The sequence below is a fragment of the Eleutherodactylus coqui genome, chromosome 3 (genome assembly GCF_035609145.1).
Source record: "Eleutherodactylus coqui strain aEleCoq1 chromosome 3, aEleCoq1.hap1, whole genome shotgun sequence".
NCBI classification, from domain to species: Eukaryota; Metazoa; Chordata; class Amphibia; order Anura; family Eleutherodactylidae; genus Eleutherodactylus; species Eleutherodactylus coqui.
Window position 1 is genome coordinate 94962441 of NC_089839.1, and position 27810 is coordinate 94990250.

General features: G+C 41.8%; 1 protein-coding gene across 1 annotated transcript in view; it reads right to left on the reverse strand.

Annotated features, from left to right (window-relative positions):
* Positions 1-27810, reverse strand: part of RASGRP3 (RAS guanyl releasing protein 3) — a 79938-nt gene that overhangs the window by 24086 nt on the left and 28042 nt on the right. Inside the window, exons 2-10 of the mRNA XM_066595881.1 lie at positions 25010-25152; positions 22213-22318; positions 19516-19578; positions 17321-17452; positions 10650-10797; positions 9255-9428; positions 8806-8922; positions 6666-6941; positions 2509-2586 (exon numbers count right to left, since the gene is read on the reverse strand). Coding sequence (XP_066451978.1) covers positions 2509-2586; positions 6666-6941; positions 8806-8922; positions 9255-9428; positions 10650-10797; positions 17321-17452; positions 19516-19578; positions 22213-22318; positions 25010-25079 — 1164 coding nt within the window. The 5' untranslated portion in view covers positions 25080-25152. The remainder of the gene's footprint in view (positions 1-2508; positions 2587-6665; positions 6942-8805; positions 8923-9254; positions 9429-10649; positions 10798-17320; positions 17453-19515; positions 19579-22212; positions 22319-25009; positions 25153-27810) is intronic.

Here is a 27810-nt window from a genome sequence, read left to right on the forward strand (position 1 = left end):
GTGTTCGCCTCCCACAAAACATAATAAAAATGAATACAAAAGTAACATGTACCTCAAAATGATACCAATAAAAACTACAACTATTGCCTCAAAGACAAGACCCCAGAGAGCTCTGTTGCCAGAAAAAAATAAAAATCTTACGGGTTTCAGAACGCGGCGATGCAGATTTTATAGTTTTTCTTTAAAAACTTGTTTTTATTATGTAAAATTAGTAAAACATTTTGTGCTGATTGAGGTAAGAGAGTAATTATGTTATTTTTACTGAACGCAAAAAAAACGAAACCTGAAAACAATAGCAGAATTTCTGAACATTTTTCCCATCATTCCTCACCCCCCACTCTGAAAAAAAAAAATTTAAGTCATACAGCACATTATACATGCCACAGAGTGGTACCATTAAAATATACAACTTGCCCTCAAAAAACAAGCCCTCATAAGGCTAAGTCAACGAGTTATGGCTCTCAGGCCTTAGGCCTCATGTCCACGGGGAAAATCGGGCCCGCTACGGATTCTACATGTAGAATCTGCAGCGGGTCCCTCCTGCCCCGCGGACATGAGCGCTGAAAATGCAAATAAATGAGAATAAACTCACCTCCCATCCGCTCCGTTTCTTCTCTTCTCCGCGGCGTCATCTTCTCTCGTCGCGGCCGGATCTTCATTCTTCGGCTCGGCGGATGTGCATGATGACGTCGGTGACGTGCCCCGCGCATGCGCGGGGCCGAAGCAAAATGATCAGGCCGTGACTGAGAGAAGATGGCGCGGCGCCGAAGAGAAGAACCGGAGCGTGTAAGTAAAATATGATTTTTGTGTCCCGCGGATCCGGACGGCTTCCATAGGCTTCAATAGAAGCCCGCGGGAGCCGTCCCCGCGGGAGACCCGCACGAAAATGGAGCATGGTCCAGATTTTTCCATGCTCCATTTTTTTTAAAATCACTTTTATTGACGATCCGCGGGTATTTATCTACCCCGCGGGTGGTCAATGCATCCCTATGGGGTGCGGATCCGCGGGCAGGAGAAGAGTTAAAATCCGCTGCGGATTTTAATTCTTATTTTGCCCGTGGACATGAGCCCTTAGTCAGACGGGCATTTTTTGCCGCGATTTGCAGATCACATGACAGATGCGCATCCGCAAATTGCGTGACCGGGGCCAAAAAATCGCCCGAAAAAACTGCTCCTAGCCGCGTTTCAATAGAAACGGGCCGGAGCTGTCCAGTGCATTGAATTCAATGGAGCCGGCAATACAGCCGGCTCCATTGAAAGCAATGCGCTGCGGGCGATCTCACGATGAATTGTCGGAAAGGGCTTAAATATATAAGCCCTTCCCTGCAATTCATCCAGAAATGTGTAAAAATTAAAAAAATATATATACTCCCCTTGTCCGGCAAACGGAGTTCAGCGCGGCCGGCTGGGAGTTCTCTGAACTGCTCTCTGTAGTATTCAGCAGCCGGGGATTTTAAATGATTTTAAATCCCCGGCTGCTGAATACTACAGAGAGCAGTTCAGAGAACTGCCGGCCGGCCGCGCTGAACTCTGTCTGCCGGGACAAGATGAGCATATATTTTTTTTTTATTTTTACACATTTCTGGATGAATTGCAGGGAAGGGCTTATATATTTAAGCCCTTCCCGACAATTCATCCCGAGATCGCCGGCAGCCCATTGCTTTCAATGGAGCTGGCTGTATTGCCGGCTCCATTGAATTCAATGGGCAAACATCGTTCTTCTCTGCCACAGCTGTTACAGCTGTGGCAGAGAAGAATGATTTGTCTAGTATATGCTCTCAATGGGGTCGGCGCTGCTGCCGCCGGCCCCATTGAGCGCATATAGAGAAGAGAACAGGAATCGCAGATCGCACCTATCTATTTCTGTTCTATAATTTATCGGACGAGCGCATAAAAAGCGCTCATGTGTCCAATACCATTGCAAAGCAATGGTTTTATAAAATGGCCGGACGCATGCGCATGCGCAAATCGCGCGAAAAAACGCCCGTCTGACTAAGGCCTCACACTGCACAAATTGCTTGGTCCTTCAGGTACAAAATAGGCTGGTCACAAAGGGGTTAATGCAAAATCCCATTTACACTTCATTGATTCTTAGAATTTATATATGGTATTGATTTTATGATCAGATTTGCCCTTTTAATGATAGTGAACAAGTAAAATTCAGTAACTCTAATTTTTCAATTTCAATCAGCGATGTCGCAGCGTTAAGAAAACGCTAGTGAGTAAAAGCCCTTATACTATGTTTACATGCTGCAGTTTTGCTGAAGAAAGGTATAGATACTAGCAGAGGCAGGGAGTTAACTTGATGCAACACTGGGAATAAGGAATGTTTTTCCAAACAGTGTGACTTTAGCCACAATAGTCCTGCAGGTTCCCTTTCACCTCCCTCTAGACTGAATAGCTAGGTCTTGACTCAGTAGACATGTTACTTTTCCAACTTGCAGCTTTGCAATATGTAGTATATACCAATATTTTGTATTAACAAACTGACAGGAAAAAATGTCCTACCGATTTTGGATTCCGGGGCTCAAGCACCAACGACAGTTTATAAATGTCATCTTCCGTGTGGTATAAATCAAGGGATAACTGAAAAGAAGGTAAGATGTTACACAATGTCTCAGACCTAAGATGATAAAGTACTACAGTTTTTGATCCCATGGTATAATTTCTGATGGTGATGATACTCATTACATGTTTTGTTGACGATTGTTCATGTGACTGCATTTCTAAATCTGAAAATATACACTATCTTACTAAAAGTAACTGTCTCATGACGAACATCAGCAGCCATCGATAGACTCCATTGTCTATTGTTTTACAGATAGAACAGCACCACATGCAGGGCTACAATACTATTTATCTGTTCAAAAATGACAGAATCTGTGACGGAGGCTCCTAACAAATCCTGCAACGCAGATGTGAACAGTGCCTACTAGCTAAATACAATTTTCTGCCTTCCTCTGGATCAACATTTGGGGGTAAAAGGCTGAACTAGATGGACATGTGTCTTTTTTCAGCCTTAGATACTATGTTACTGCATAATGGTAGCAAGTAGCATACAAATTAGTATATGTAACACAAACTATTGATGTACATAGCATTGTTATACTGTATCATGTGCAGGACTGTGAGTACTGCAGTGTCCAAATCAATGAATGGGGTTTTCTGAGCTGAGCAAAAAATTGCCCAAGGAGAAGAGGGGAATATGATAAAACAAAAACATTTAATTGTCTACTGCTGCAGTGGTGCTGCCCTAGTGCTCCGCACCGGTATCTGTTTCCTTGGCTGTAATGTTGATGTGCTCTATACCCTCATGATGACCCATCTAGTGAACCACTAAGGCCAGCGACCGGTTGCAGTGGTCATGTGGGTATACAGGCATGTCCTCGGTCTTTTAGGTATACATAGTTGAGAGGAGCAGTGCTGGAGCCGCAGAGGATAAAGGGGTAAGTAATGCTTTCTTTATTATTTTATCCCATTTTACCTCAAGAACAGCCTTCAGCTGGACCTTCCAAGTGCAACAATATATGTATGTTTGTATCAATCAACAAAAAGGGACTCACCTGGTGCAGACGGTCAAGCCCAAAGTTATGGGCAGACCGTTGCAGCTAAACAACGCCCTGCGCTGTGGCTATGGATAGGATGAACGTTATTTATTTAAACACAAAAACAAAACAAGACTACAAACATGCATAGGGAAGGTAAGTGCATGCAAACAAAAACAGGTGCAACGTGTTTTCCCTTTATCAAGCTTACCCATGCTGTACAGAAATTTGAGAAAGTATTTTTGCTATTTAAGAACTGTCTGTACAGCATGGGTAAGCTTGATAAAGGAGTATCAGAATCCTGAAACGCGTCACACCCATTTTTTCTTGCATGCACTTACCTTTCTCTATTCATGTTTGTAGTCTTGTTTTGTTTATGTGTTTAAATAAATAACATTCATCTTATCCACAGACATGGTTTGGATTTCATTTGGACACCATTTGGAGTTACTTAGGCGCTCATCTACGGTCTGAGGGGTTTCCACGGAGGAGACCTCCTACACAAGTAAGTTACTTGTATTGAAACCTTTTGAAGTATTCATCTTTGCACTTATAAGAAGTGCAGGACTCCTTTGTTTTTATGCATGTTTTTCTATGCATGTTCCCTTATCTGTCATCCCGGGAATCTTTTTGGTTTCTGGTGAAAGGTCCAGCACCTCACCACTATGTTGGTTTGCAGGACACGAGGAAATTTCTACATTCATTGATGAGGGAGAAGCAATCATGAAGTGAGGAGAACAGTGGAAATGGGACACCCATTCTTGGGATCAGGGTGGGTCCCAGTGTAAGGATCCCTACTGATCTATCGGTTTTTACCCATCCAGTGGATGGGTGAAAATTACAAAATTTGCTCACTAACTGCAATACTCCTTTAAGATCCAGTAATAGGCTGTACAGAGTCATAATAGAGTTCTCTGACTTAGAGTATATGAGGCTTCTACTGTACCTCTCTATGACTCCAATTTTATTTGGAGAGGTACAGAGTTTTTAAAACATTGTGGCTTACTCCCTGGGATGTCGTATGTACGCAGGTATTTTTCCTTAGAAGCTTTGCTTCTAAAGGATAGTATCTCTATACTAAGGGGTCCAATGCTATCGTCAGCTCTGACATGAGCATGAGCCCTACGGCTGGGTTCACACTGGGGAAAATTGCCACAGAATTTCCAAGTGGACTTTCCGCACAGAAATTCTGCATGCTTTTTTAAACCTGAGACTAAGCAGCAAAGTGAATGAGATTTGCAAAAATCTCGTTCACATGCTGCCAACAGTCCACTGCAGACAAGCTGTGCAGAAACTGACATGTGGCGCGCAATTCAAATCTGCGACATGTTAATTGTATTGCCATCTCCACTGCGTACTCTCTTCTCTCTATAGGGAAAGATTTTGACAGCAGAATACAGGCTGAAAAGCCACTTCATACCTGCGCTAAATGGTGCGGGTTTTGGAGCGGCCTTTCCGCTGCAGAAAACTTGTGGAATTTCCGTTGCATACAGTCTGCAAGATTTCCGTCCCTTGGGAACTGAGCCTACGTCTTGCATACTATAGCTCCATGCAGGTCCAATTGTGTTACCAGAATTTAATCATGGTGCACACTTTGGTTATGAAGAAATGAGTTTGTTCACATGCATCTATTTTTCCTTCACATTTTGATTGCATGCAAAAGAATAGAAGCACGCTCTATTTTCCTATACATTTTTGCATCAAGATTCACCATAGAAGTGGGGATGTGCAAATGTGCATGCAATACACTAGGAGATGTGTGAAACACTGCGTAATTGTGCAGGAAAAAGAAAACTTCTGGAAATCATTAGACTAATTAGCCATTTCAGCTGCTGGGAGCATTGGTGCTTTTTTAAATCGTGCACAAATAACCATGCCTTGCGCACACAAAAATTACAGTAAAATACGCTGATCCTTGGGCATTTCACCAATACACATACGCTTGTGTGAAGCCAGCCTTAGGGTAGATTGTCATGGGCGCTTTTTTCCCCGGGGCCCCTCCATTGTGCATGAATTAAATTGTCTTGTGACTACATGTTGTCAGTGTCTTTTATGTTGCCTGAATATGATGTGTATTGCATAGCTGTATAGGTTATGCTTGGAAATGTATCTTGTTTTGTCATGTGATGGTGTTTGGTGTGCAGAGGTTGGTTGGTTGGTAGCAGGGAATGAGTGGAGCTGCCAGAGACCCACGCGGACACCTTCAGCCCGTTAGCGTTCTTATGAAAGAGAGAGAGGTGACCCTAGATTTCCCTGGGCCCGTTTACGCCCAGGAAAGGCCAGTGGTTTTCTACCCACTGAGGTACTAGAGAAAAGGAGGACAGTGATCTGCCATTGCAGAGTGGAGCGCGTGTTCAATGTCCGTGACGACCGGTTGAGAGCTGTTGAGAGAGAAGAGAAGTTGTGCCAGGCCCGGAGCCATACAGATAACTGAGACTGTAGACTACTTGGTGTACCTGTGATTTTCTTCCCTGTCACACCACTTTGTGAAGTTGTACTGAATATCCTGCTGGTGTGGATTGTTTTCTTGTTTGGCCTGTAAATAAGTTTATTCAAGTAAAGTGGCACTGCCGACCATTCCCAGCTTTGCTAATTCATACTACTTTGTGAGTGTGGACCAGTTTTCATCGCCAGGATTCACCGCAGAGGAAGGAGCAGTGATGTCACCCATGACAACCCAAAGCCCAGGTAAATTACATCATCGGTTCCATGTTTGTAGGCCGTCCCTCAGCTACGTGGACGGGTCCTGAACTACACTCAGGGTGAGAGATGCTACAGCCTCGTGACAAGGCCAAAACTCTACCCCGCTGTCTCCTAGGCTGAGGGCACACTCCTCAGACACTGCAATAGCACAAATGCATTGTGCTGAGTCACGTGCAATTGTGCAAACACCTGTGTGAAGCCGCCCTTAGGGTACTAAATATACAGATTCGGACAGCTGGGAGCTTTAGGCCACATTCACACAATCTGACATCTCTTCTGCAGAGCAGGCCACTGCAATACTGCAGCATGTGAACTGGGTTTTATAGGGTTTCCTGTCTTCTTCCTCCTTTTAAGATTGGTTACTACTGTATACCTGCTAAGTGGCTACAATGTAGTAATGGTGGATGAAATACATACCGTTAGAAGGTTAATCAAATCCATACTGGTTTCTAGGTGATGTGACGCACTCTGCAGTGACACCAGCTCATTGAGTGTGACATATAACTGCTGCATTTTGACTGTATTTACTTTATTGTCGTCTATCCAGTCGGGGAAGACAACATGCACCGCTATTAAGTCCTTTAAATGAACCCCAAGAATGGGAATCTTGAATCCTTCACACTCCGCAAAAGCTTTACGATAATTACAGTAGTTTCCATTCGATGAGACCAGCTCAGTCATTTCATTCCACACCTGCGGGGGAAGTGAGACTATCCTTAACTGATCAGCCAAAAGATATGTTTTTGTACAATTTTACTGAATATAAGATTAAAGAAATTACACAGAAAAGTATTCAGTGTTCTGTTCTGCTTTGCCGTCCAATCTGTATAGGAAGACTTCAAAGGGTAGTTGTATTGCAGGTGCAATGTCAGGGCAAATTCAGACGAACGTGGTTTAGTCCCATTATGCGGCTATGATAACCACAACCGCTTAACGGGACAAAACGAAACCTCTGATTTCAATGGATTTCAGTGCTTCGCTTTCACTAGTGGGATTCCTCCTGTTAATTGTACAGCTGAGAAAAAATAGGACCTGCTCTATCTTTCCTGCATGTAGTGAGTACTACATGCGGGAAAGATCGGGCAGCAGCTACCTTTCCATGGCTTTTTTCAAGCGTATTGTGCAGAGAATAGAACCCCTATTAGTCTCCAATAGGTTTACTCACACTGTTGCTTTTGTGCGCTCATTTTGCACACATAGAAAAAAATATGTGACATGCTATATTTATTTGCACACTTGGACATCTAAGGCACCATAGGAGTCTATGGGAGTGTGCAAATGCCCCCCACTATCCCTACATACTTAATCCAGATTATAGGTCAGTAGGCAGTCTCCGACCTGCTATGTTATGCCTCTGTGAGGCTCCACATTCTCCAAATTACAAAACTCAGTGTGCCTCAATACAAATTTGGAAGCACACAGAGATACTAGAAGTCTACATGTGCTCTGTTAAAGCTCTGTAACACATAAATCTGTAATAAAGCTGCATGCCTATTCTTCTTGGGCTCAGCGTTAGGTTATATTTGCATGAACGAGCCCAATATCAGGCCGAGAAGCTTGGCTCGACATCGCGCTTTCCAACATGCAATAAAAAAATTAAATTTTGATTAAATTTTGTGAAATTGCAATCCTTATGCTAGTGTTTCATGCACGTGAAAGGATCAGAAGTGTTTGCCATTGACTTCAATGGGAAACCGCATCACACTCACATGCACATCACACAGCATGCGAGTGCCATGTGAAGTCTTTGAATGTCCCATCAAAAACAATGGGCAATGCATTCCTAGTGAACGCCCAGAGATAGAACGTGCTGCAATCGCTCACGTGAAAGACTATCATTCATGTGTGTTTATATATAACAAAAAAAAACATTTATATATTCAGGTATAAAAGGAGCATTGTTATGGCATAATTTAATCTGTCACTAACTTCTCAAACAACTTGCGCTTATACGATAGGCCATGTGATAACTAGGAAAATTGTGATTTACTTTATTTACCTAAAGTGGCATTTCTGTGCTGAAAAATCACTCTAAAGTGCTGCCCATTAGAGGTCTCCCTTCCTCCTTGCTTGCTATCCACTGCCTGCTGTCCAGTGAATGGCAGGAGACACTATAATATGGAAGAGGGGGACGAGCCATTATGCTCATTGAATTGTATAGAGAGCAGAGAGAAGGCGAAGGGAACGACTCAGACCTCCTGCTGGAGCTAATGGAGAGTTATCTGCTGCTATTTATTCACATGTATACCGCTCATTAATGTTGTACATTCCTACATGATTATGTTTTGTCTCTTTGTGTATGCAGACAGTTACATAGCAAAATCTGTAGTTCTCTGTGCCCCAGTATATAGAACACAGCACGGCAGCCAAGCTCCTCCCACCAGTCCTGAGAGGATTGATATTTACAGATACAGCCTACCAAGGGGAAAATTGGACAGGATGCAAGTCACATAATGGACACATATAGTGTTATTCCTTATGCATACACACGGTAGCTTACTATAAAGAGTCATCTGAAAAGTTGCATGTGCTTTAAGTTTTATGCTATATTACATACCTTTGTTACATCAGAGCTGAGATGTGCATGGGTATCCTTAAGGCGAGATATAGAACTATGGCTTAGCCCACCAACCACAGACATCAGTGTATTGAAGTTCTGGAGGTCCAGCAATTTCTGCAGTGAAAAGAATCAATGATTGAACAATAATCTGGCATCTCAGTCCACATGCAGTATGAAGTCTATCTCTGGCCAATATCTAAGAAGTTGTTGAGTAAGTTTATACTATGATAATACTCTATTTTCATGAATCTATTACAAATGGAAGAGAAGAATATTTTTGGTATATTGATTGGTATATTGCAACTTCTCTGAAGCACAAAGATGAATTGTATTAGTGTTCAACGAGGTTGGTCCCAGTCTACTAAGAATATTTAAAAATGTAGATGTAATAATGATTAAATGTCGGGTAAATAGATACAAAACCTAGAAAATTATTTGTACTGTACCTCAGCCACATTGATGTACTTGGTAATGACTTCTGCTCTTTGCTGTGGGGTTGGCTTACTGAGAACCATAAGCTGAACCCACTTTGAAATTCCATTAAATAGAGCTATGGACCTCTCCAAGGTTGGGTTATCCACTAAATATCCATGGATTACATAGCTTTGGTAATCTGTAAACTGGAGAACAAAAAATGTATACCAATACACTTCAGTGTATGTAATATTAAAATAAAAAAACATTTTAAAGAGACCCTGTCACCTCCTTTTAGCCCTATTAGCTAAGCTAATGGGCTGAAAGTAGGTAACCCGTGGAGGGTACCTTCCCATGCCCTGGTGTCAACGTTGAAAGCCGCTGCTGCAGTGCATTGAGCGACACTGCTAAGTAGTCCGCCCATTATGAAATTACAAGGGACAGACTACTTAGCAGCGCTGCTCAGTGCATTGACACCATAGGGAAATGATGGGAAAAGTAAGTATTACACTTACATCGTTGGACTCAGCAGGTCACCTACTTTCAGCTCATAAACCTAGCTTATAAGGCTAAAAGTAGATGGCTGATTCCCTTTAACGACTTTTGAAAACTAGAACAATCCACCACAACCAGGGCAATTGCAACCTGTCGTTTAATGCATCTATACAAGGTCTAGCTTTTTAGTATTGTATACCTAAACAATTCCATGGTTCCTAAATCCTGTTTTTTCTGCCTTCTCAGCCTTTTTTTTGCAAAAGTGTCACTTTTGAATTAGCGTCTCCAAAGTTGAGGGTAAAAGTGTCACTGGTTAATTGATAGAAAATACTGAGAAAACTACATCAGTTTCTGAGAAGTGAATTCAACCAATATGGCTGCACTTCTTGTTGTCACTTTTGCAAAAATGGCTACCAGATTTTAATAAAAAATGTCAACATCTGTAAGTAATTAAAATATAATTACCAAACTTAAGCGATTTCACTTCTGGTTTTCTAGAATGAGGAATCGTTTACATTTTGGCTTGAAATCCTTTTTAAGAATTTTTTGCGAATCTGGAGGGCCATTATCATTGTCCTACTCATTATGGGTGCATATGCCACATAGTAATCGCTAAAAGTACGTTATATATTCAACTGATAATTATAGATATTATAGACTGTTCAAAACTAAGATAATTAGGTTTTTATTATAGCTCTCCATGATGTCAACTAAAACGCGGTTTCCCTTTAGCAAATCCGGATGTGCCCCATATTGTGCACAGTGCCAGCATTCATAGCAGTAGTGCTTATTTGTTCTTTCATATGTGTTCTTGTGAATAAGAAATTCTATATCGTCTATTAGGATCAAAATGAACATTTCTAGCTTGCCAGTTTCTACTCTTTGTAAATGGGAACATAAAAGACAATGGATAAAATAGCAAATATCCTTACAGATATCCTTCGGAATGCTTTATATTCAAGAAATGTTAGGTGCTCTGCCAGCTCTACGGGCTCCAGATGGTCGAACAGAAGGCAAACCTTTCCCTTCTTTGATGTCTTTTTCCTCTGTGTGACTCTTCGCATCCAGTCATAAGACGGTCTGAAAACAAAAGTGACAACACAGACTGTCACCACGAAATGCTGAAATCAATAAACAATTAACAATGATCTTATTGTAGTGCCTCCGTTTTCTTGTGTCCCTCTGATCTCGTCACCTTAAACTTCATAGTCCAGCAATACAAAAGTGGCATAAAACAGATTTTTTTTTAGTGTTTAGCTGCTTTGGTTGCAGAATAATTTACAATACTAATTTGTCATAGTCAGCTGAACATGCATAATGTAAAGCACTTCAAGATTTGTCAAACAAACCAAGCAACAACAAGGAGGCGCCCTCTAAGACTGGAGGAAAGAAGGTTTCTGCACCGACACAGAAGGGGGTTCTTTACTGTAAGAGCAGTGGGACTATTGAACTCTCTGCCTGAGGACGTGGCGATGGAGAGCTCACTAAAACAGTTCAAGATGGACCTGGACGCCTTTCTTGAGCGATATTATATGTAATAGTCACTAATAACTTCAGAAGGGTCTGTGATCCGGGGATTATTCTGATTGTCAGATTTGAGTCAGGAAGGAATTTTTTCCCTTAGATGGGGAATATTGGCCTCTACAGAGGGTCTCATATAAACAGATTTTATTTGCGGAATCCGCAATCGGCGTCCACATACGGGCACGTATTCTCGTTTTTTTAGTTCACGCTCGCAGGTGCAAATTGTGTATTCCACAAGCTGAAGAAAAATTGTGGCATGCTCTATTTTAGCGCGGATTCAATGTATGTGAGAGTTCTGTCAGCCATATACAATTAACACTGTGTATGAGCGGCAGAAATGCTCGCAACCTCAAAGGAAAATAGATAGAAAAGCCAGAGTGCCGGCTAGAAGGGGGAGAGAGATCTTTCTTTCGCGGCGACGATATACTATGCATAGTGTAAATCCGCACGGAAAAACGTTTGCTATCCGTAATCTTCAACAATCATTCGCAATTAGTTTCCGCGAATGACCGCTGGCCTTCCGCTGCGAAAATCCACATGCAAAATCCGATTTGTTCGTGTGAACCTGCTCTACCTCATTGGGGTTTTTTGGTTTGCTCTGCATGAGAGGTTAATAGGCTGAACTGGATGGACATGTGCCTTTTTTCGGCGTTACATACTATGTTACTGTGTTAAACCTTCTCATTCCTCCAAATACCCCGGTTTTCTGCTCTCTATAGTGCATTGCAAATTTGGAGTACCTGCAAATTATGACTATACTCATCTTGCAGTCTTTGTTGCAGATAGTACTTTGCTCTTTGCTTCTCCTCGATTTACAGATGTAGGGATGTTTAAATTCCAAGAGATAACTTTCTGCAACAAGTTACCTTATCTTTAGCCATTAACCCCATCCCGCTACAGGATGTAAGTTTACTTCCAGGCTGGGAAGGTGTTCCCACAAATGGATGTAGACATAATCCCTATGGATGGTGCGGGCTAAGAAGCTGAGCCAGCAGGATGCACATAGGGGCCAGCTGTGATGGACAGCTGGCTTCCCACTGCAACATGGATTGTTTCCACCAATCCATGCTGCTAATCCTTTACATGCCGCGATCAATGTCGATCACGGTGGGAAAAGGGGTTAACCGGGGAAGAGCGCTCCCTCTATTATGTCAATGGTCCGTCGCAATGTTTTTGCAAGGGATGGTGGATTACCATGGCAAACGGATGCCAGAGAATGGTATACGGGTCTGCCATGGTCTATGATTGCTAATAATAGCAATAATACATTGCAGGACAAAAGTACAGCAATGTATTAGCATATCAATCATAGCTTTACAGGTTCAAGTCCCCTATAGGGACATAAAAAAATGTAACAAAAATAACTGTAAGAACAGTAATTAGAAAACCGCTTTTTGAACACTTTCTCCTCTTTGTTTATTTAAAAAAATGCCATGAAAATCTGCATGTTTGGTGTCATTGCAGTCATAAAGACCTGTACAGTAAATTGAACACAGTATTTATCCTGCCTGGCAAAACATGTAAAAAGAAAAAAGAAAAAAAAGGAACCAGAATGCATTTTTGTTCACTTTGATTCCCAAAAAATGCAATAAAAGTGATCGAAAAGGCTGTATGTACTCCAAAATAGTACCAGGAAAAATAGAACATTTCTGTGACTTTAAATACAGCAATGCGGAAAAAAAACTTCCAATAAAGGTCTTTATTGTGCAAAAGTGAAAAAACTTTAAAAAGGAATTTTGGTATTGTTGTAATTGTACCATTCCACAGAAGAAAGTAAGAAAAAATTTCAGTATTGATGTGGTTTTTTTTCTCCCAGCCCCCCCCCCAAAAAAAAAACACTACATAAAAAAAAAGTGGTACCGATAAAAAACTAAAGTTTGCCACACAAAAAACAAACCCTCATATGTCCATGTAGATGGAAAGATGGAAAGATAAAAACGTTATGGCTTTTAAAGAGTGAGCATGAATCCTCAAAAACTCGTTAAGTCTTGTCCTTAAGGGGTTAAAAATCAATTGTTATCTCAATACAACAAAAGCTTTTGTAAAGCAATTAAAAGGGCAAATAAACCAAAACACAGAAAATTATCTTAATTGTGCCGGTCAAAAAAAAAAAGCGGGAAGATAGGTCCTGCCCTATCTTTTCCCAGTTGTAGTATTTAATTTCATGCCATGCATTTAAGCTCTAACGCTGTAAAGCCGCTTTGTAACGCTCTTTTGCTGTGAATTTTGGGGAGGCTTGAAATATAAGCCCTACCCCTAAATAAGCCCTAGCTGAATTTAAAAAAATTAAACAATACATTACCTAACAGGCGCAGCCCTCTCCGCTGCACTTGTTTGCAGCCACCACTTCCTGGTTAGGGGGTTCATAACTCCCGCCTCTAGGAAGTGCTGACTGATTGGTTCATCAAGTGCCGGTGTTTAGCCAATCAATAATGAACCAATCACAGCCATTGCATTGATATTGTGCTCGCCCCTTGTGAATGCACTCTAAGGCTGCCTGTCCACTGGCATTGCGGTATCCCGAGGTGGATTATCCGCCGCGAGAGCCGCCACCTGGGAGCAGGAACCAGTAGACGGATCTCTGCTGTCAGCCTATCTGACAGATAGGCTGACCGCGGAGAATCGCGGCAATTTGCAGCATGCTATGATTCTCCGCTCATGTACAGGGGGGCTGCACTTTCCATAGCAATGCTATGGAAAGCGTGCACTGCGTTCCATGTGGCCGGGTTATCGCTGCAGCGAATGCATTTCAATAACGCCCGTGGACAGGCAGCCTAAGCTAGAGAAGAATGCCCTGTGAGACTTTTACAGTGCACAGGGGTGTAAAGGCCCATTTACACTGGACGAGTGTCAGGCAAACGATGCCCGACACTCATCCCTGTATCCCCACGCTCCCTGTGTTCCTGCACGGGAGTTAGCACAGCTGGCTCGCACACAGAGACACTTGTCCAGTGTAAATGGGCCTTAACTGCATTTTCCTTTTTTTTTCATCTTCCATGTTTCCCTCTAGAGCCTCCTTTTTGTTGCTTCGCAAAGCACGATCTTGGGATTTTCGTGCAATGCGATGCGTTTTTAACATTAGAAACTCCTAATGTCTATTGCGAGAAAATCACAAGTGGAAGTGATCTTTTTGCAAGAAACAGCATCCCTGATGCTCAGAAATCTCATGAGCAACGTTGCGTTTTTCTCGCGGCGATATCATGATCGTCAGTGTGAAGGAGTCCTTACTGTGGTGATGAGATGACTGCGCAAACATTTACAGAACAGGAAGTGTCAAGCTATTACACGGTTTACTGGACAGCATGAAAACGGCAGGATTTTAGAGTATTTAACTATAGACTAACTGAAATTTTTAAAAAAATTGCTAAAAATTCATTAAAAATGTTTAACATTAAAAAAAATTATACAATGGGGCATTTTCTGATGATACATTTAGAATTGATATTATGTACTGATATATACAGCACAATATAAAAAAAAAACTGTTGAAAATATAAATACAAGGGCAATCTAAGATGAATTGTCACCCAACATCTGGTTTTCAAAGTCAGATCATAAGTTTCTGACTCAGGGTTTCTAAATATACACTTTTTGTAAAAAAAACAATCCCTTCCCTAGAAGAAGTTGTCGTTTTGCTGCCAAACTCAGTATGCAGTTCCATCTCAGGCAGATATGCAGATGATTAGAGTTGTGGTGGGATTAGATGAACGGTCTTGTTACCTGAGGCCCTAAGAGTGGTTCCACCCTTGGCCTATAAAAGGCTCTCAGATTACTTGTGTGTAAAGGACCTTTTTATTCACTTGTGTAGAGGTAGTTGACCACTAGAAATGACTCTACGATGCAATCAAAGAGATTTCGCCCAGTTATCAGGGTTTAAGAGGATGCACATTATTGAAATGCGAGAAGCTAGAAGGTAATACCAATAAATTGCCCACATGTGCTGTTCTGACCAGACTGTTAGGAGGTGTTGGGACCAGTGGATGCATGAGGGCACATAAGGTGACTGGGCTCAGGATGCCCTCGACAGACCACCAGTAGAGAGGATCATATAATCATCCCACATGCAAGAGCAGCTCCAACTGTTTCATTGTTCGCCATTCAGAGACAGGTAGCACCATCATTTCACGCACTTGGCTGAAGGACATTTGGTCTCACGGCAACTATTATGTCTACTGCCTTTGACACCCATCGCACCTTGGTTTAAAGTAGTGTTGTGAATGACAAAACTGGACTGCTACAGAGTGCAACCGTGTTGTCTTCAGTGACGAATCCAGATTTCGTTTGAGTACAGATGACGACCGTGTTCGAGTGTGGAGACGTAGGTTTGAGCGCCCCAATCCTGACTTTGCTGTGAAGTGACACAGTGCCCATCGCATACAGCAGTCAGTCACCCCTAGTAGTGGTAGGAGGGACAATGACAGCTCAGCGATATGTTCAGGACATCCTGCAGCCAAATGTGTTCCTCTCATGTCTTCCAAGAGGCATTTTCCAGTAGTTAACCCCTTGCAATCCAATTTTGGATTCAGGGTTTTCTAGGGGGCTTTCTCTTTCTGCCATTATACAATGGCGTCATCTGCTGGCTACAGCCAGTACTGTGGTATGTGACATGCTGGAGAGGCCCCCGATAACAGAGCGTACAGTAATCCACAGTAAGAATACTGTGCCGTACGTCTTCCGACATCGGAGCTGTACAGCCTTCAATCAGAATGTCTTTAGACGTCAGACAGCGGATTGGAAAGGGTTAATGCTCGACCGCACACACAAGAGGGTCACGGGAATGTCTTCACAATATTGTCACACTTCCGTGGCTGCCCAGTCACCAGTTTTGCCACCAATATAACATGTGGGATGACACCATCTGGGATGTCAACTTGTATCCTAGGAGTTTGCTGTTGAGGTTGTCTGTCACACATATAACGTTTAATTCGAATCTGACAACCTCTCCTCGGTGCTTGATTTTTTTTCAACAACGAGTCAAGTGTAAAACAAACTTGCAGGCAATGTGTATTGAGTACTTAATCCCACAACAGAGAGACTGATGCAATTCATGGCAAACATTTATATTGTAAAAGTGAAATCCACAGATAAGGGAGCGCTGCTGCAGCTTCTGAGAGGCGTTTTACGATAGGTTCACATAAAAAATTTCTACATCCTTCATACCAGGAAATCATTATCTACACTCTAAGGACAAGGATCTCTTTGTAAAATCTCTGTAAAAACAATTTACCATTTAGAGCTCCATTGCCTCAGTTTGTGGAGGCCAGCTGACAGTCGCGTTAACTAACACCCTGCCAGGACATAAACTTATGTCCTATGGCATTAAAGGGTTAGAGGGCCACTACAATGATTTTTTTTCATTGATTGCATAGCAAGCCCCAGTATATATAAATCAGCTAGTAATGCCTTGATTAGTTATTCCTTTCTATCTGAAACTTCAGGCCTCCTTTCCCTCAGGTGGTCATGTGATTTCAATTCTGATCAGCTCAGATTTATTTGGGTTGATGTGTACTCAAACTAGTCAGTTCCTCAGTCAACATATCTCCTGTGTTATGATAGTACATGAAGTGTACCAGACATGGTATTCAGAAGGGGACAAAAAAGTCTTATAACAGTTAGGCAAAACTCACATAGGCCCGCAGCGGATTCTGGCTGTGAGCTCAGCCAGTGACCCTGCGTGCAGCAAGTAACTGTATTGCGTATGACCGTGGAAGCTCGGCCAGTGACCATGCATATGACAATTAACTGTATTGTTTGTATTTCCCATGCTGTGGCTTAGCGATGACACGGGTACCCACAGCCCATACGCAATGTTAATGCACTCCCACTGATTATTGCAGAAACAACTCCATTCATTGGGAACATACTTAGCTTGGAAACTGTGGTTTGGAACAGAAGCTTTCAATAACATTTCTCATATGACTTAATCTAAGTCGAGAAAATATGGTGCCACACAGATGTATCAATGCAAGAGCACATAGGAAGCCCATGCCACCATAATAGGGCACCATAGATACTTTGTGGTTACCATGGGGGCTGCCTCAATTTCTACTACTGCATGAAAAATACATAAAGGACTCACATGCTTGATATGTCTATAAGATTAATGTGCTCTTCAAAGCCCAGCTGGCTTGCCAGTTCTCTAAATTCCTCTGTGAGCTGTATCAATCCTAAATCCAAATTAAACTCCGCAGGAAATTCCAGAATCCAGTATCTAGAATAGACATAAGGGTCATCATGACTTTTCATCTTCATAAAAGGGCACATTTTTGATGATAACATTTTAATTTAAGGGCTGCCCATTGATCAAACATTCTTTCTAGTCAAAACCATCCAGTTGTAACTAAAATTGCAACTGAGTTTCCAGAATTGGATGGAAAACATTGCATTACAATTATGTTGTCAAAATGTCCCAAATTATGGTGCACACCCCATTTGAGCAATAATCTGGAAATTTGTTACTGTTTTATTCTTTTCTCACCACTTTGAAGAGTAGTAGAAAAGCAGGTGGGTTTGGAGTGTGCCAAAAAATGACTTAAATTATAGCATAAATCAACACTTGATTTAAAATTTTGGCATCCACCATTTAATAAATTTGGCACATCTACTACGTATTTTAGTTTATGGATAGTGTCTTAAATGCAAGTCTAAGACTGGTTTCATATCTACGTTAGAACCTCTGGTCAGAAATTCTGTTGCTGGTCTGGCCAAAATACCTGAAAAAAAGCACAACATGCAGCGCTTCTTCTTCCGGACAAAAGACGTCCAGCTGAGCGCAAAGCGTACGTCCCCCATTATAGTCAATGGAGTCCCTTCAGCGCTGTTTGGTTCCGTCATAAGACGGAACTGTTAGCCATGGGAATTCCCCTTTCCTGCTCCGCGAACAGAGCAGGAAAGCAAAATCCCCGACGCAGGTGTGAGACCACCATAAGTAAATCTCCCTCATAAAGTGAACAGTGGAGGAATCAAAAACTTTTGCTAACTTTTTAATTTAAGGACTTGTTCATGCCGCTCAGAATGCCTTCTCTACATAGAATCAGCAGAAAGCTCAGGTAGCTAGTGGCTGGGCTGAGAACTATTGTGCATCCGCTCTATGGTTCACAGCTAGAGATGAGCGAGCACGCTCGGTAAGATCTCTCTCTCTCCTCGCTACCCCCCGCCGCCCCCCTGAGCACGCTCGGACGAGAAGGCAGTTACTCAAGAAGAGCGATGCTCGCTCGAGTAACTGACCTTATTGAGCGTGCTCCCTCATCTCTATTCACAGCCAATCAGCAGAGCACTTCATATGGAATTAGTAGTGCACAATCAGAGGTAGTCGGTTCCCCTAGCAACAAGGATCAGGGTGTTTTGCTCCTAAGGGACCAAAAACTTTTTAGGGATTCTACCACCCAATTTTTTTTCTTCAGCATTTTTCCTTGACATACAGGGTTATTTTTTAATATCTCTTTTCCCTGCCTTTTTTTCAATTGTTTAGTTTAATTGGGGGTAAAAAGCTAAAAAAATTATTATTTTTAAAATTAATAGTTGTTTATTTTTAAAATCAGTATATTTACGCTAATAAAGTGCTGGAATGGGTTTGCCATTTGTTTTGGATGGTTTGATATATCATTTGCTTAGTCTCGGATTGCATATGGAGACGACTTTGGTTGGCGTCAGCAGAGGGACATTTTCTGTCTTATATATATATATTTTTATTTTATTCTGTAATTTTTTTTACTTATTTTCGTAACTATTCTTTTTTAATCTGTCTCCCATGACCCATATAAAACTTCTGGGGTCATTTACATTCCCCTTTGTTTTTATTTCACGCTTTTCCACTGCAGCTGGGATATCCATAGAAACAGCATCCATAGGAGCTCCGGTTACAGGGGAAAAACATCCCCTGTAGTGACAATAGTCATTAACAGAGCTGATCAGGGTCTGCTAGGAACCTGCAGGTCTGCTGTTGCAGGGGGCACCCGGTGATCATGTGATCATCGGTTTGAATGGCAGAAGTGGCACTTCTGCTTTCTATATTCACAATATAGCGCTTACTGAGTGCTATTTAGCTGTTAAGAGAGAAGGCAGAAGTGGTTAAAAACTGCTTCTGCCTTCTCCTCTAGGTCTTCGGCTGTGACTAACAGCCGAGGACTCAATGTGCTCCTGCTACATTGCAGAGCTTTAATCTTGCAACATATTTTTACCTTCGACCCTGATTCAAGTTATGTTGCTTGGTCCTTATTGGGTAAATATGGGTCAGTGACAGTAGTAATACAGATTTCACCCAAATTACATTACCTCATAAAGTGACATGTTTTTAAACGTAAATCATTGCCGTTCTCACCGTTGGCATTTCGATAAGTGCATAGGTTAAAGAAAATTATACGACAGTGAACAATAATAGCAAAAGATGACCAATAATATGTTTCAATATAATGGTATCAATTCATGGAAAACTCTACCTGTGACCACTGCAAGAAGCCAGCGGGAAGACGTTTTTACGGTAGGTCAGGGAAGGAATCTACATTGGCTAAATGAATTAGATAATTTGGGGTCCCCAATAGTTTGTTTTCCCTGAGAAGTAAGTTGGTTCTACGTAATCTCAGGATACTAATAACTAATCTTTTTATATTGTATCTCATGTCAGTGGCGGATTAAGGGGATCACGGGCCTGAGGCTGTTAACACAACTTGGCCACCCCCTCCGACACATACATACATACAATGCCCCTTTCTACCAGGTACAATATTCTCTGATAAAATAATAAATAAGCGATCACAACAATAACCATTCAGTATACATTTTGGTATGGATCTACACCAGATTTAAGTCTTCCAATTGTTCAGATCAATACCAAAATCCACATAAAAATCTGCACAAATGGTGTGGGTTTTGGTGCAGATTTGCTGTGGATTTTTCTGCTGCAGTACTTTAGCAGCAAATCCACCACAAATGAATTTGCCCCCTCCCCCCAAAAAAAATAATAAAAAAATCATATCCCGGTATATTCTATGACAGGCTTTATAACGGAGTGGGCTTTAAACCAACGAGCCAAGAATGATTTTTATGCCCACATAAAATGAATGATGAATGAAATTGAATGATTTATTATTCGTCGTTCGATCATTGATTGTGTTTACACTGAACGATTATCGTTCATTTTCGCTCATTGAATTATTTTTTTAAACGATAATCTATCCGTGTAAATGCGCTTTTACACTGTGATGGATTTATGAGAAATACTCAGCTTGTTATTCATCTCTAGAGCAGTTAGATATGAGTTAATCCATGTTCAACAGAAAAGTTATGTTTAATCCGTTTAAAATTACTCTTGTAAAGAGAATTAGTGGCTCCCCCTTTGGTTGCAGGAAGGGGAAAGGGTTAAACTCCTTACTACACTTTCAGCCTTCCTTCTCTACTGGGTGATCTTACAGGTGAACAGCAGGACTTCATCACTCCTCTCCCAAGCAGTCCTTCAATTCTGAGTACTAGAGCCGGGAAAGGGGGAGGTCTGAAGATGTCCTGCTGCGCGCCTGTGAAATCGTAGGGCAGATAAGGAAAACTGAGTGTGTGAAGGTGTTTAACCCCCTTCTCTCTCTGCCACCGGAGGTTTAGTAGAGTGGATGACAATAGGGGCAACTAGGACAGCCGTAAGCCCCCCTGTCTCGGGCCCAGAGTGGTCGCCACATTCACCCCTACTGTTATCTGCCATTGTATCATGTATCACCAATACAGGGATTGTCACATTAGGACGACCCCTGTGTATATTCCCTATATGAATGCCATAGAGGGAGGTTAAAGGAGATGTCCCGCGCCGAAACGGGTTTTTTTTTTTTTTAACCCCCCCCCCGTTCGGCGCGAGACAACCCCGATGCAGGGGTTAAAAAAACCACCCGCACAGCGCTTACCTGAATCCCGGCGGTCCGGCGTCTTCATACTCACCTGCTGAAGATGGCCGCCGGGATCTTCTACCTTCGTGGACCGCAGCTCTTCTGTGCGGTCCACTGCCGATTCCAGCCTCCTGATTGGCTGGAATCGGCACGTGACGGGGCGGAGCTACACGGAGCCGCTCTCTGGCACGAGCGGCTCCATAGAAGACTGCTGAAGACCCGGACTGCGCAAGCGCGGCTAATTTGGCCATCGGAGGCCAAAAATTAGTCGGCTCCATGGAGACGAGGACGCTAGCAACCGAGCAGGTAAGTATAAAACTTTTTATAACTTCTGTATGGCTCATAATTAATGCACATTGTACATTACAAAGTGCATTATTATGGCCATGCAGAAGTGTATAGACCCACTTGCTGCCTCGGGACAACCCCTTTAACTGCTAAGGTCTCCCCTTTAGGAGCCTAAATGAAGAAATGTTCTCTAAAAGTGGCCCCCATTTTGGCAGAACTAGTGTGCCCATGATATATTTTCGAGGGGAATTGTAAAGCTGGATGCATTTTTAATCCACAATAACTGCTGGTCACATGGGTTACATAAGCCTTAAAAACTTTTTTTTTTTTCCGAAGAGACTACACCTTTGGGTCCATTTAGACGGTGCCTTTCAGGTGTCATTTTTGATGTGTGGTTGGAAACTGCACAGAAAAAAACGTATATGGTTTTACCATCAATTGCTGCAGGTCTTCAGGTAACATAGGTAAAGATAATTAAAACAGCAAAATGTCATGTATTTTTTTACTGTTGCATTATGGCCTTGGAAAAACTGCACGTGCACACAGACTTTTCTGATAAAATGTATTATATGATTACCATGTAATATATTTTCACTCCCAGCTCTCCAGAGTCTGAGCTGCTATTGCTAATTTCCCTCCACTGTGATTAATAAAGGGGGTCATAAGTGGGGACTAAGTAATGTCTATAAGCGTAAATGGGGCATATAAAAACGGGTTTCCAGTTGAGCATAACTTGAATTGCCTGTGCCATATTGTACATCCACAGTGAATAAGGTCACACATTAAAGTGCACGTTTTCTTGCTTTATAAAGGATATATGGAGAGAAGTTTTCCAGCAAGTTCAGTGGAAGACAGATACCAGCGATACATTAACAATACAATTCTCGGCAGTAGGCTGTTGTCATTCAGATCACCTTTCTCATCTGTGAAAATAAAGAAAATCATTGTTTTCACTAATTTATTAACCATCCCAGTGTTCTGGATACTTATATTATCTATAAACTTTGGTTGCATTGAGTTATTCATAGCAGATAAAATGCAGCAGAGAAAAAAAGCCAAAAATAGAGTTCCTCACCTCATAAAATAGAGCTGTAAATGACACCAAAGCTTAATTGTCTGTTGAGATGATTAGGTGTGAAGCAAAAGTTCCAAATAAAACTAACTGTAGATTCGGTTTTCACACTTCTACTGTTAAATATAAGTTGCATGGTATGCTGGTTATCATTGTTAATATTACAGGAAAAGTGATGCCAACATAAGGAATAGAATAGCTTCCTGGGTTATGTCCATTTAAAACAACACTTATAGGAACACTCTGAGCTGATACACTATGTAGGATCTGAGGGTGTCCAAGGGAAAGTTTTTACAAGATAGGTCGCGAGGTCTGTCCCTAACACTCCCTATTTATCCAGGCTTGGGACCGGATGAAAAATCTATGCCAGAGATAAAAGGTAGGATAGCATTGGAGCGAAGTGTAATGCTAAACATGGACAAAATCTGTAAAAGTAGGGATATCAGGATAGCAACTAAAAGCAGGAGAGTGAAAACCACCATTTTCCCTATAGCCATGTATGGATATGAAAGTTGGAGTGCGAAAAAAGCTGATAGAAGCAGAATTGATGCGTTTGACCTGTGGTGCTCCTGAAAGCTGCTGCTTATACCACAGAAGGCGAGAGTAACAAACAAAGAAGTCCTGAACCATATAAGACACGATATATCACTGGAGGACAAGATGACTGGGCTCAGGCTCACTGTAGGACAAGATGACCGGGCTCAGGCTCATGGAGGACAAGATTACCGGGATCAGGCTCACTGTAGGACAAGATGACCGGGCTAAGGCTCACGGAGGACAAGATTACTGGGCTCAGGCTCACGGAGGACAAGATGACCGGGCTCAGGGTTCACGTAGGACAAGATGACTGGGCTCAGGGTCACAGAGGACAAAATGACCGGGCTCAGGCTCACGGATTTTGGCCATGTAATGTGAGCAGAGTCGATAGAAAAATCTATAACACTTGGACAGATCAGTGGCAAAAGAAGACCTGGCAGCCAAAGGACACAATGGTTGATACTATCAGAGCTGATACTGGCATGGAGATAAAACAACTGAAAGAAGCAGTGAAAAACTAAAAAATATAGAGGGAGCTCGCCTTTAGGGTTGCCAAGAGTCGTGAATGACTAAACTGCTAACATCAACAGGATCTGAGGGGGCAGAGCAGGGCAGGAATTCAAAAAGCTTGACCCATTAAGTCCCTGCATTGGGCATAAGAGTGTGTTGGGTTTGCTCAAAGTGTTCCTTTAAATTAATTTGCTGTACATTTCCATAGGTTTATAAGTTGTGAAATAGTATCACACAAGTACCCTTTGGTTGCGTTTTTGCTTGCAAAACCCATACTCATTTTATGTTTTACAAGACCATTTTAACATACCTCTCAACAATTTTCAGATAGATCCTCCTATCAGTTAAGGAGGATTTTTCATAGGATAAAGTCAGTGGGGCGGACTGCATGGATCTGCAGCTGAGGTTTTTTTTTACCTCCCTTGGCCCTTTTCTTAGTTCTGGGTCCTGGCCCTCCAAATGCGTCAAGTGGGCAGTCCCTATCCTTCACTCAGTGAGTGCTTGTGATCACCTCAATACTATTTGTATGGAGGTGTTTGCTTGATGACTATTTGTTGGTATTAATTAGGCACTGTGTGCTGCAGTTTACTTTGCGTTGTGTACCACTTATACATAGGCACTGTATAGTATATTATTTTTGTATTACATGGTGGTACTATATAATATTGGTTTTTAGGCAAGTGCATTGATGTTTTATTTGGCCAACATAAGGCATGTATGGTACTTATAATTAGGCACTATTTAGTTTTGTTATTTGTACACTATATGACTATATACCATACGCAGGGGGCACCAACAGAAGGTACAGATGTAGCAGATTTTAACTTGTGTGTGATAACTTATCGCAGAAACCTTTCAAAGGGTGCTATTAAATGGGACAATATGTTGGACAACCGATGCTCAATAAGCCGTCCCAGAAAAAAAAGTTGCTGTGCTTTTACACAGGAGTGAGCTGACTGCGCTGACTGAAAGGAGGTGGAGCGGGCCGGGGATCGTTCCGAGCAACCTGCCTCCATTCACAGTAAGCAGTTATTCATAAGGGATACTGCCTGTTTAAACAGGGCGATACGTTGATCAGTTTTCTGCACGTAGAAACGGAACGACAAACAAGAAGTGAATGATTTCTCAATCGGCGTTTCGTCAGGGCATGCATTTACACTGAACGATAATCATTCTGTGTAAAACCAGCCATTAAAAAACTATTGTTATCTTAACAAAACAAAACCCATTGTGAAGTAATTGAAAGCGCATTAAAGGTCATGCTAAACTTTGCTGCATCTGTACTGCACAGAACACCATCCTTCGTACGGTAAGCTCAATAACAATATGTTAAACTATGTATTTTCATATTATATGATACTCATTCTCTACTATTACAACAAAATAAAGTTGACTTTTGAGACTTGAATGAAGCTGAGCGTTCCAGCTACAACATCGTATCTTTGGCATTTGCTTGTTATTAGAATGTCTATAGATAGAACTGTATCAAACATACCAAACATCTCAATGCAAGCATACAGAAGTTCATCCAGCGTAGCTGCCTTCCGAAACGTACTGGATCCCATTGTATTGTCATCAATGATTCATACTTCTCCCGAATACCATATTTCAGATGAAGGTGTTCTTAGTGGAAGGGTGCTACAAAAACAAAACAGCATGTTTTAATACATAAGCAAATTAATCTTTGAATTACTAAAAGGTACCTATAGAAAAAATACAAATTATATTGATTAACGAAGCATCACTTGACATGTACTGTCACATCAGAGAAGCATAAAGTTTAGATCATGTGAAGTCATTATAACCCACTACTCTTCCTAAGTCAGACCTCATCTGGAATTCTGTGTCCAGTTCTGGGCACCCCACTTTAAAAAAGACAAACTGGAGCAGGTTCAGAGAAGAGAAACCAGGATGGTGAGCGGTCTGCTAATCATGTCCTATGAGGAACGGTTAAAGGATCTGGGAATGTTTAGCTTGCAAATATCTGAAGGGCTGTCACAGTGTAGAGGGATCAGCCCTATTCTCATATGTACAAGAAAAGACTAGAAGCAATGAGATGAAACTGAAAGGGAGGAGACACACATTAGATATTAGACAGTGAGGGTGATCAATGAGTGGAACAGGTTGCCACAGGAAGCTGTGAGTTCTTCTTCAATAGAAGTCTTCAGAGGCTGGACAAATATCTGTCTGGGATGATTTAGTGAATCCTGCACTGAGCAGGGGGTTGGACCAGATGACCCTGGAGGTCCCTTCCAACTCTACCATTCTATGAGATCAGACATTTTTTGCCCGTATAGAGCAGGAGTAAGCAGAAGATTGTAAAATGTGGTATTTGATGGAAATATGTATAGGGCACTATGACACTGTTATAGACCACTGTGGGCATATTTCAATCAACAAATCTGCGTTTGTGGGAGGATTTTCCCCCTTGTCTTTGAAAACAACCTATAAGCTAATCACAAGGCGCTAATAAATCTATTTTAAGTTGCATTTGTAAGAATTTTAGGCATTTGTGGTAATCCAGGTTTAAACCAATCCCAGTTTAAGCCATAATTCTTAAAATCCAACACTCTTGTAGGAATGATATTTGTTATATAACCCATAAGCAATTTCTCCTAACGATTAAAGGGAACCTTCACTGGGTTCATGCTGCCCAAATTACAGGCAGTATGAACCCGGGACAAATACACCTATGGCCGCCCCCCCCCCCCCCCACTCCCACCCCCATCCTTCCCTTCCATCTGTCTGTTGTTCTGAAATGCTACAGTGTTTCAAAATAAACGCACTTTACAGTTTGATTCGGAATGGATCTGACAGCTTTTCTCCCTGCTTGTGTATAGGGAAAGAACTGTCAGTCAATATGCCGCCGGTGGGTAAAGGCCAACGCAGCCCACCTCTTTTCTCAGAGCTTTCTTCCGAATCAAACTTTAAAGTGTGTTTATACTAAAATGCCGCAGAGTTTCAGAATAACACAAGCATGGGAGCAATAGGCATACCAATCCATGGCTTCATATTGCCTGTGGTTTGCGCAGCATAAACTCAGTGACAGGATCCCTTTAAGTTATTATACGTATTGTTTATTTTATATGATTGTTTTTTTTCCCAGTGTCTTTAGAAATGGCAATATATATGTTCATACATTTTGACACTGCAATACCACACTCAGTTTTTAGAAACAATTTATGCCTATATAGTTGCATATATCTGCCACCGACTGCAGTATACATTATTCTATACAATTCTATTGCCAACAGCAAATGACTGTTCTTTTCAGTGCATCTAGGACTGCGGGATCCAGAAGTATATGATTGCTGAGGTTACAATTGTTATTTAGTAATAGACGGGCCAGAAGTGCAGTGGTCTCATAGTTTATACGGAGTAAGGCCGGTTTCACATTTGCGCTAGAAGCTCCGGTCGGAGGTTCCGTCGCAGATCTGACTTAAAATGCAAGAAGAAAAAGAGCTACATGCTGCACTTTTTCTTCCAGCCAAACCCCAGGCAGCTGAGCAGAAACCGAATGGACTTACATTGTGGACTCCAAATTTAGGTTAGAGGTATCAAGAGAAACAGAATTTTAAAAAGCTCCACATTTATTAATGATGTGCTTTTTGGTGCAAAATATTGACCTACTTTCCATGGTTTACCAGCGATCTACACTCAATTTTCCATTGTCCTTTCACCCTCCTCTTCGATGATAGCATAAAGAAGCAAAATGTGTCTAGCACGAAATACATTAATGCTGCCAAACTGTAAACTAATGCATCTTACAACACTATTAATAATTCACTTCTATTTCTTTTGCGTGTTCAGTTAGGATGCACTCATTAATCTGAGATGCTGGACGTTGACCTCCCTGATCACTTCCTACCACAAAGGGAAGGATAACTAATATGTACTGTTGGTAAGGGCTCATGTCCACGGGCAGGTTGTATTCCATATGTGGGAGCCCACAGCGGAGTCTGACCCTGCCTGTGGCCAAGCGCCCTGCTTACCCATCCAGGTCTTCCTTTGTTTCTGTTTTGGATGTATGCGGAAGCTGGCCACGGATCGGACAGCTTCCATTGACTTCAATGGAAGCCCTCCATGCAGGATCCGCACTGAAATAGAGCATGCTGCAATTTGTTTTCCTGATCAAAAGTTCCGCAAATAAAATCTGCACACTTTATTTCATTTGCGGACGCCCATGTACCCTTATGGCCGGCTTGATTTGAGGATTTTTCATGCAGGTGATCCACGCAGATTCCGCAAATCAGTTCCACCCGTGGACATTGGGCCTAAGCAGCACCCAGTTGTATA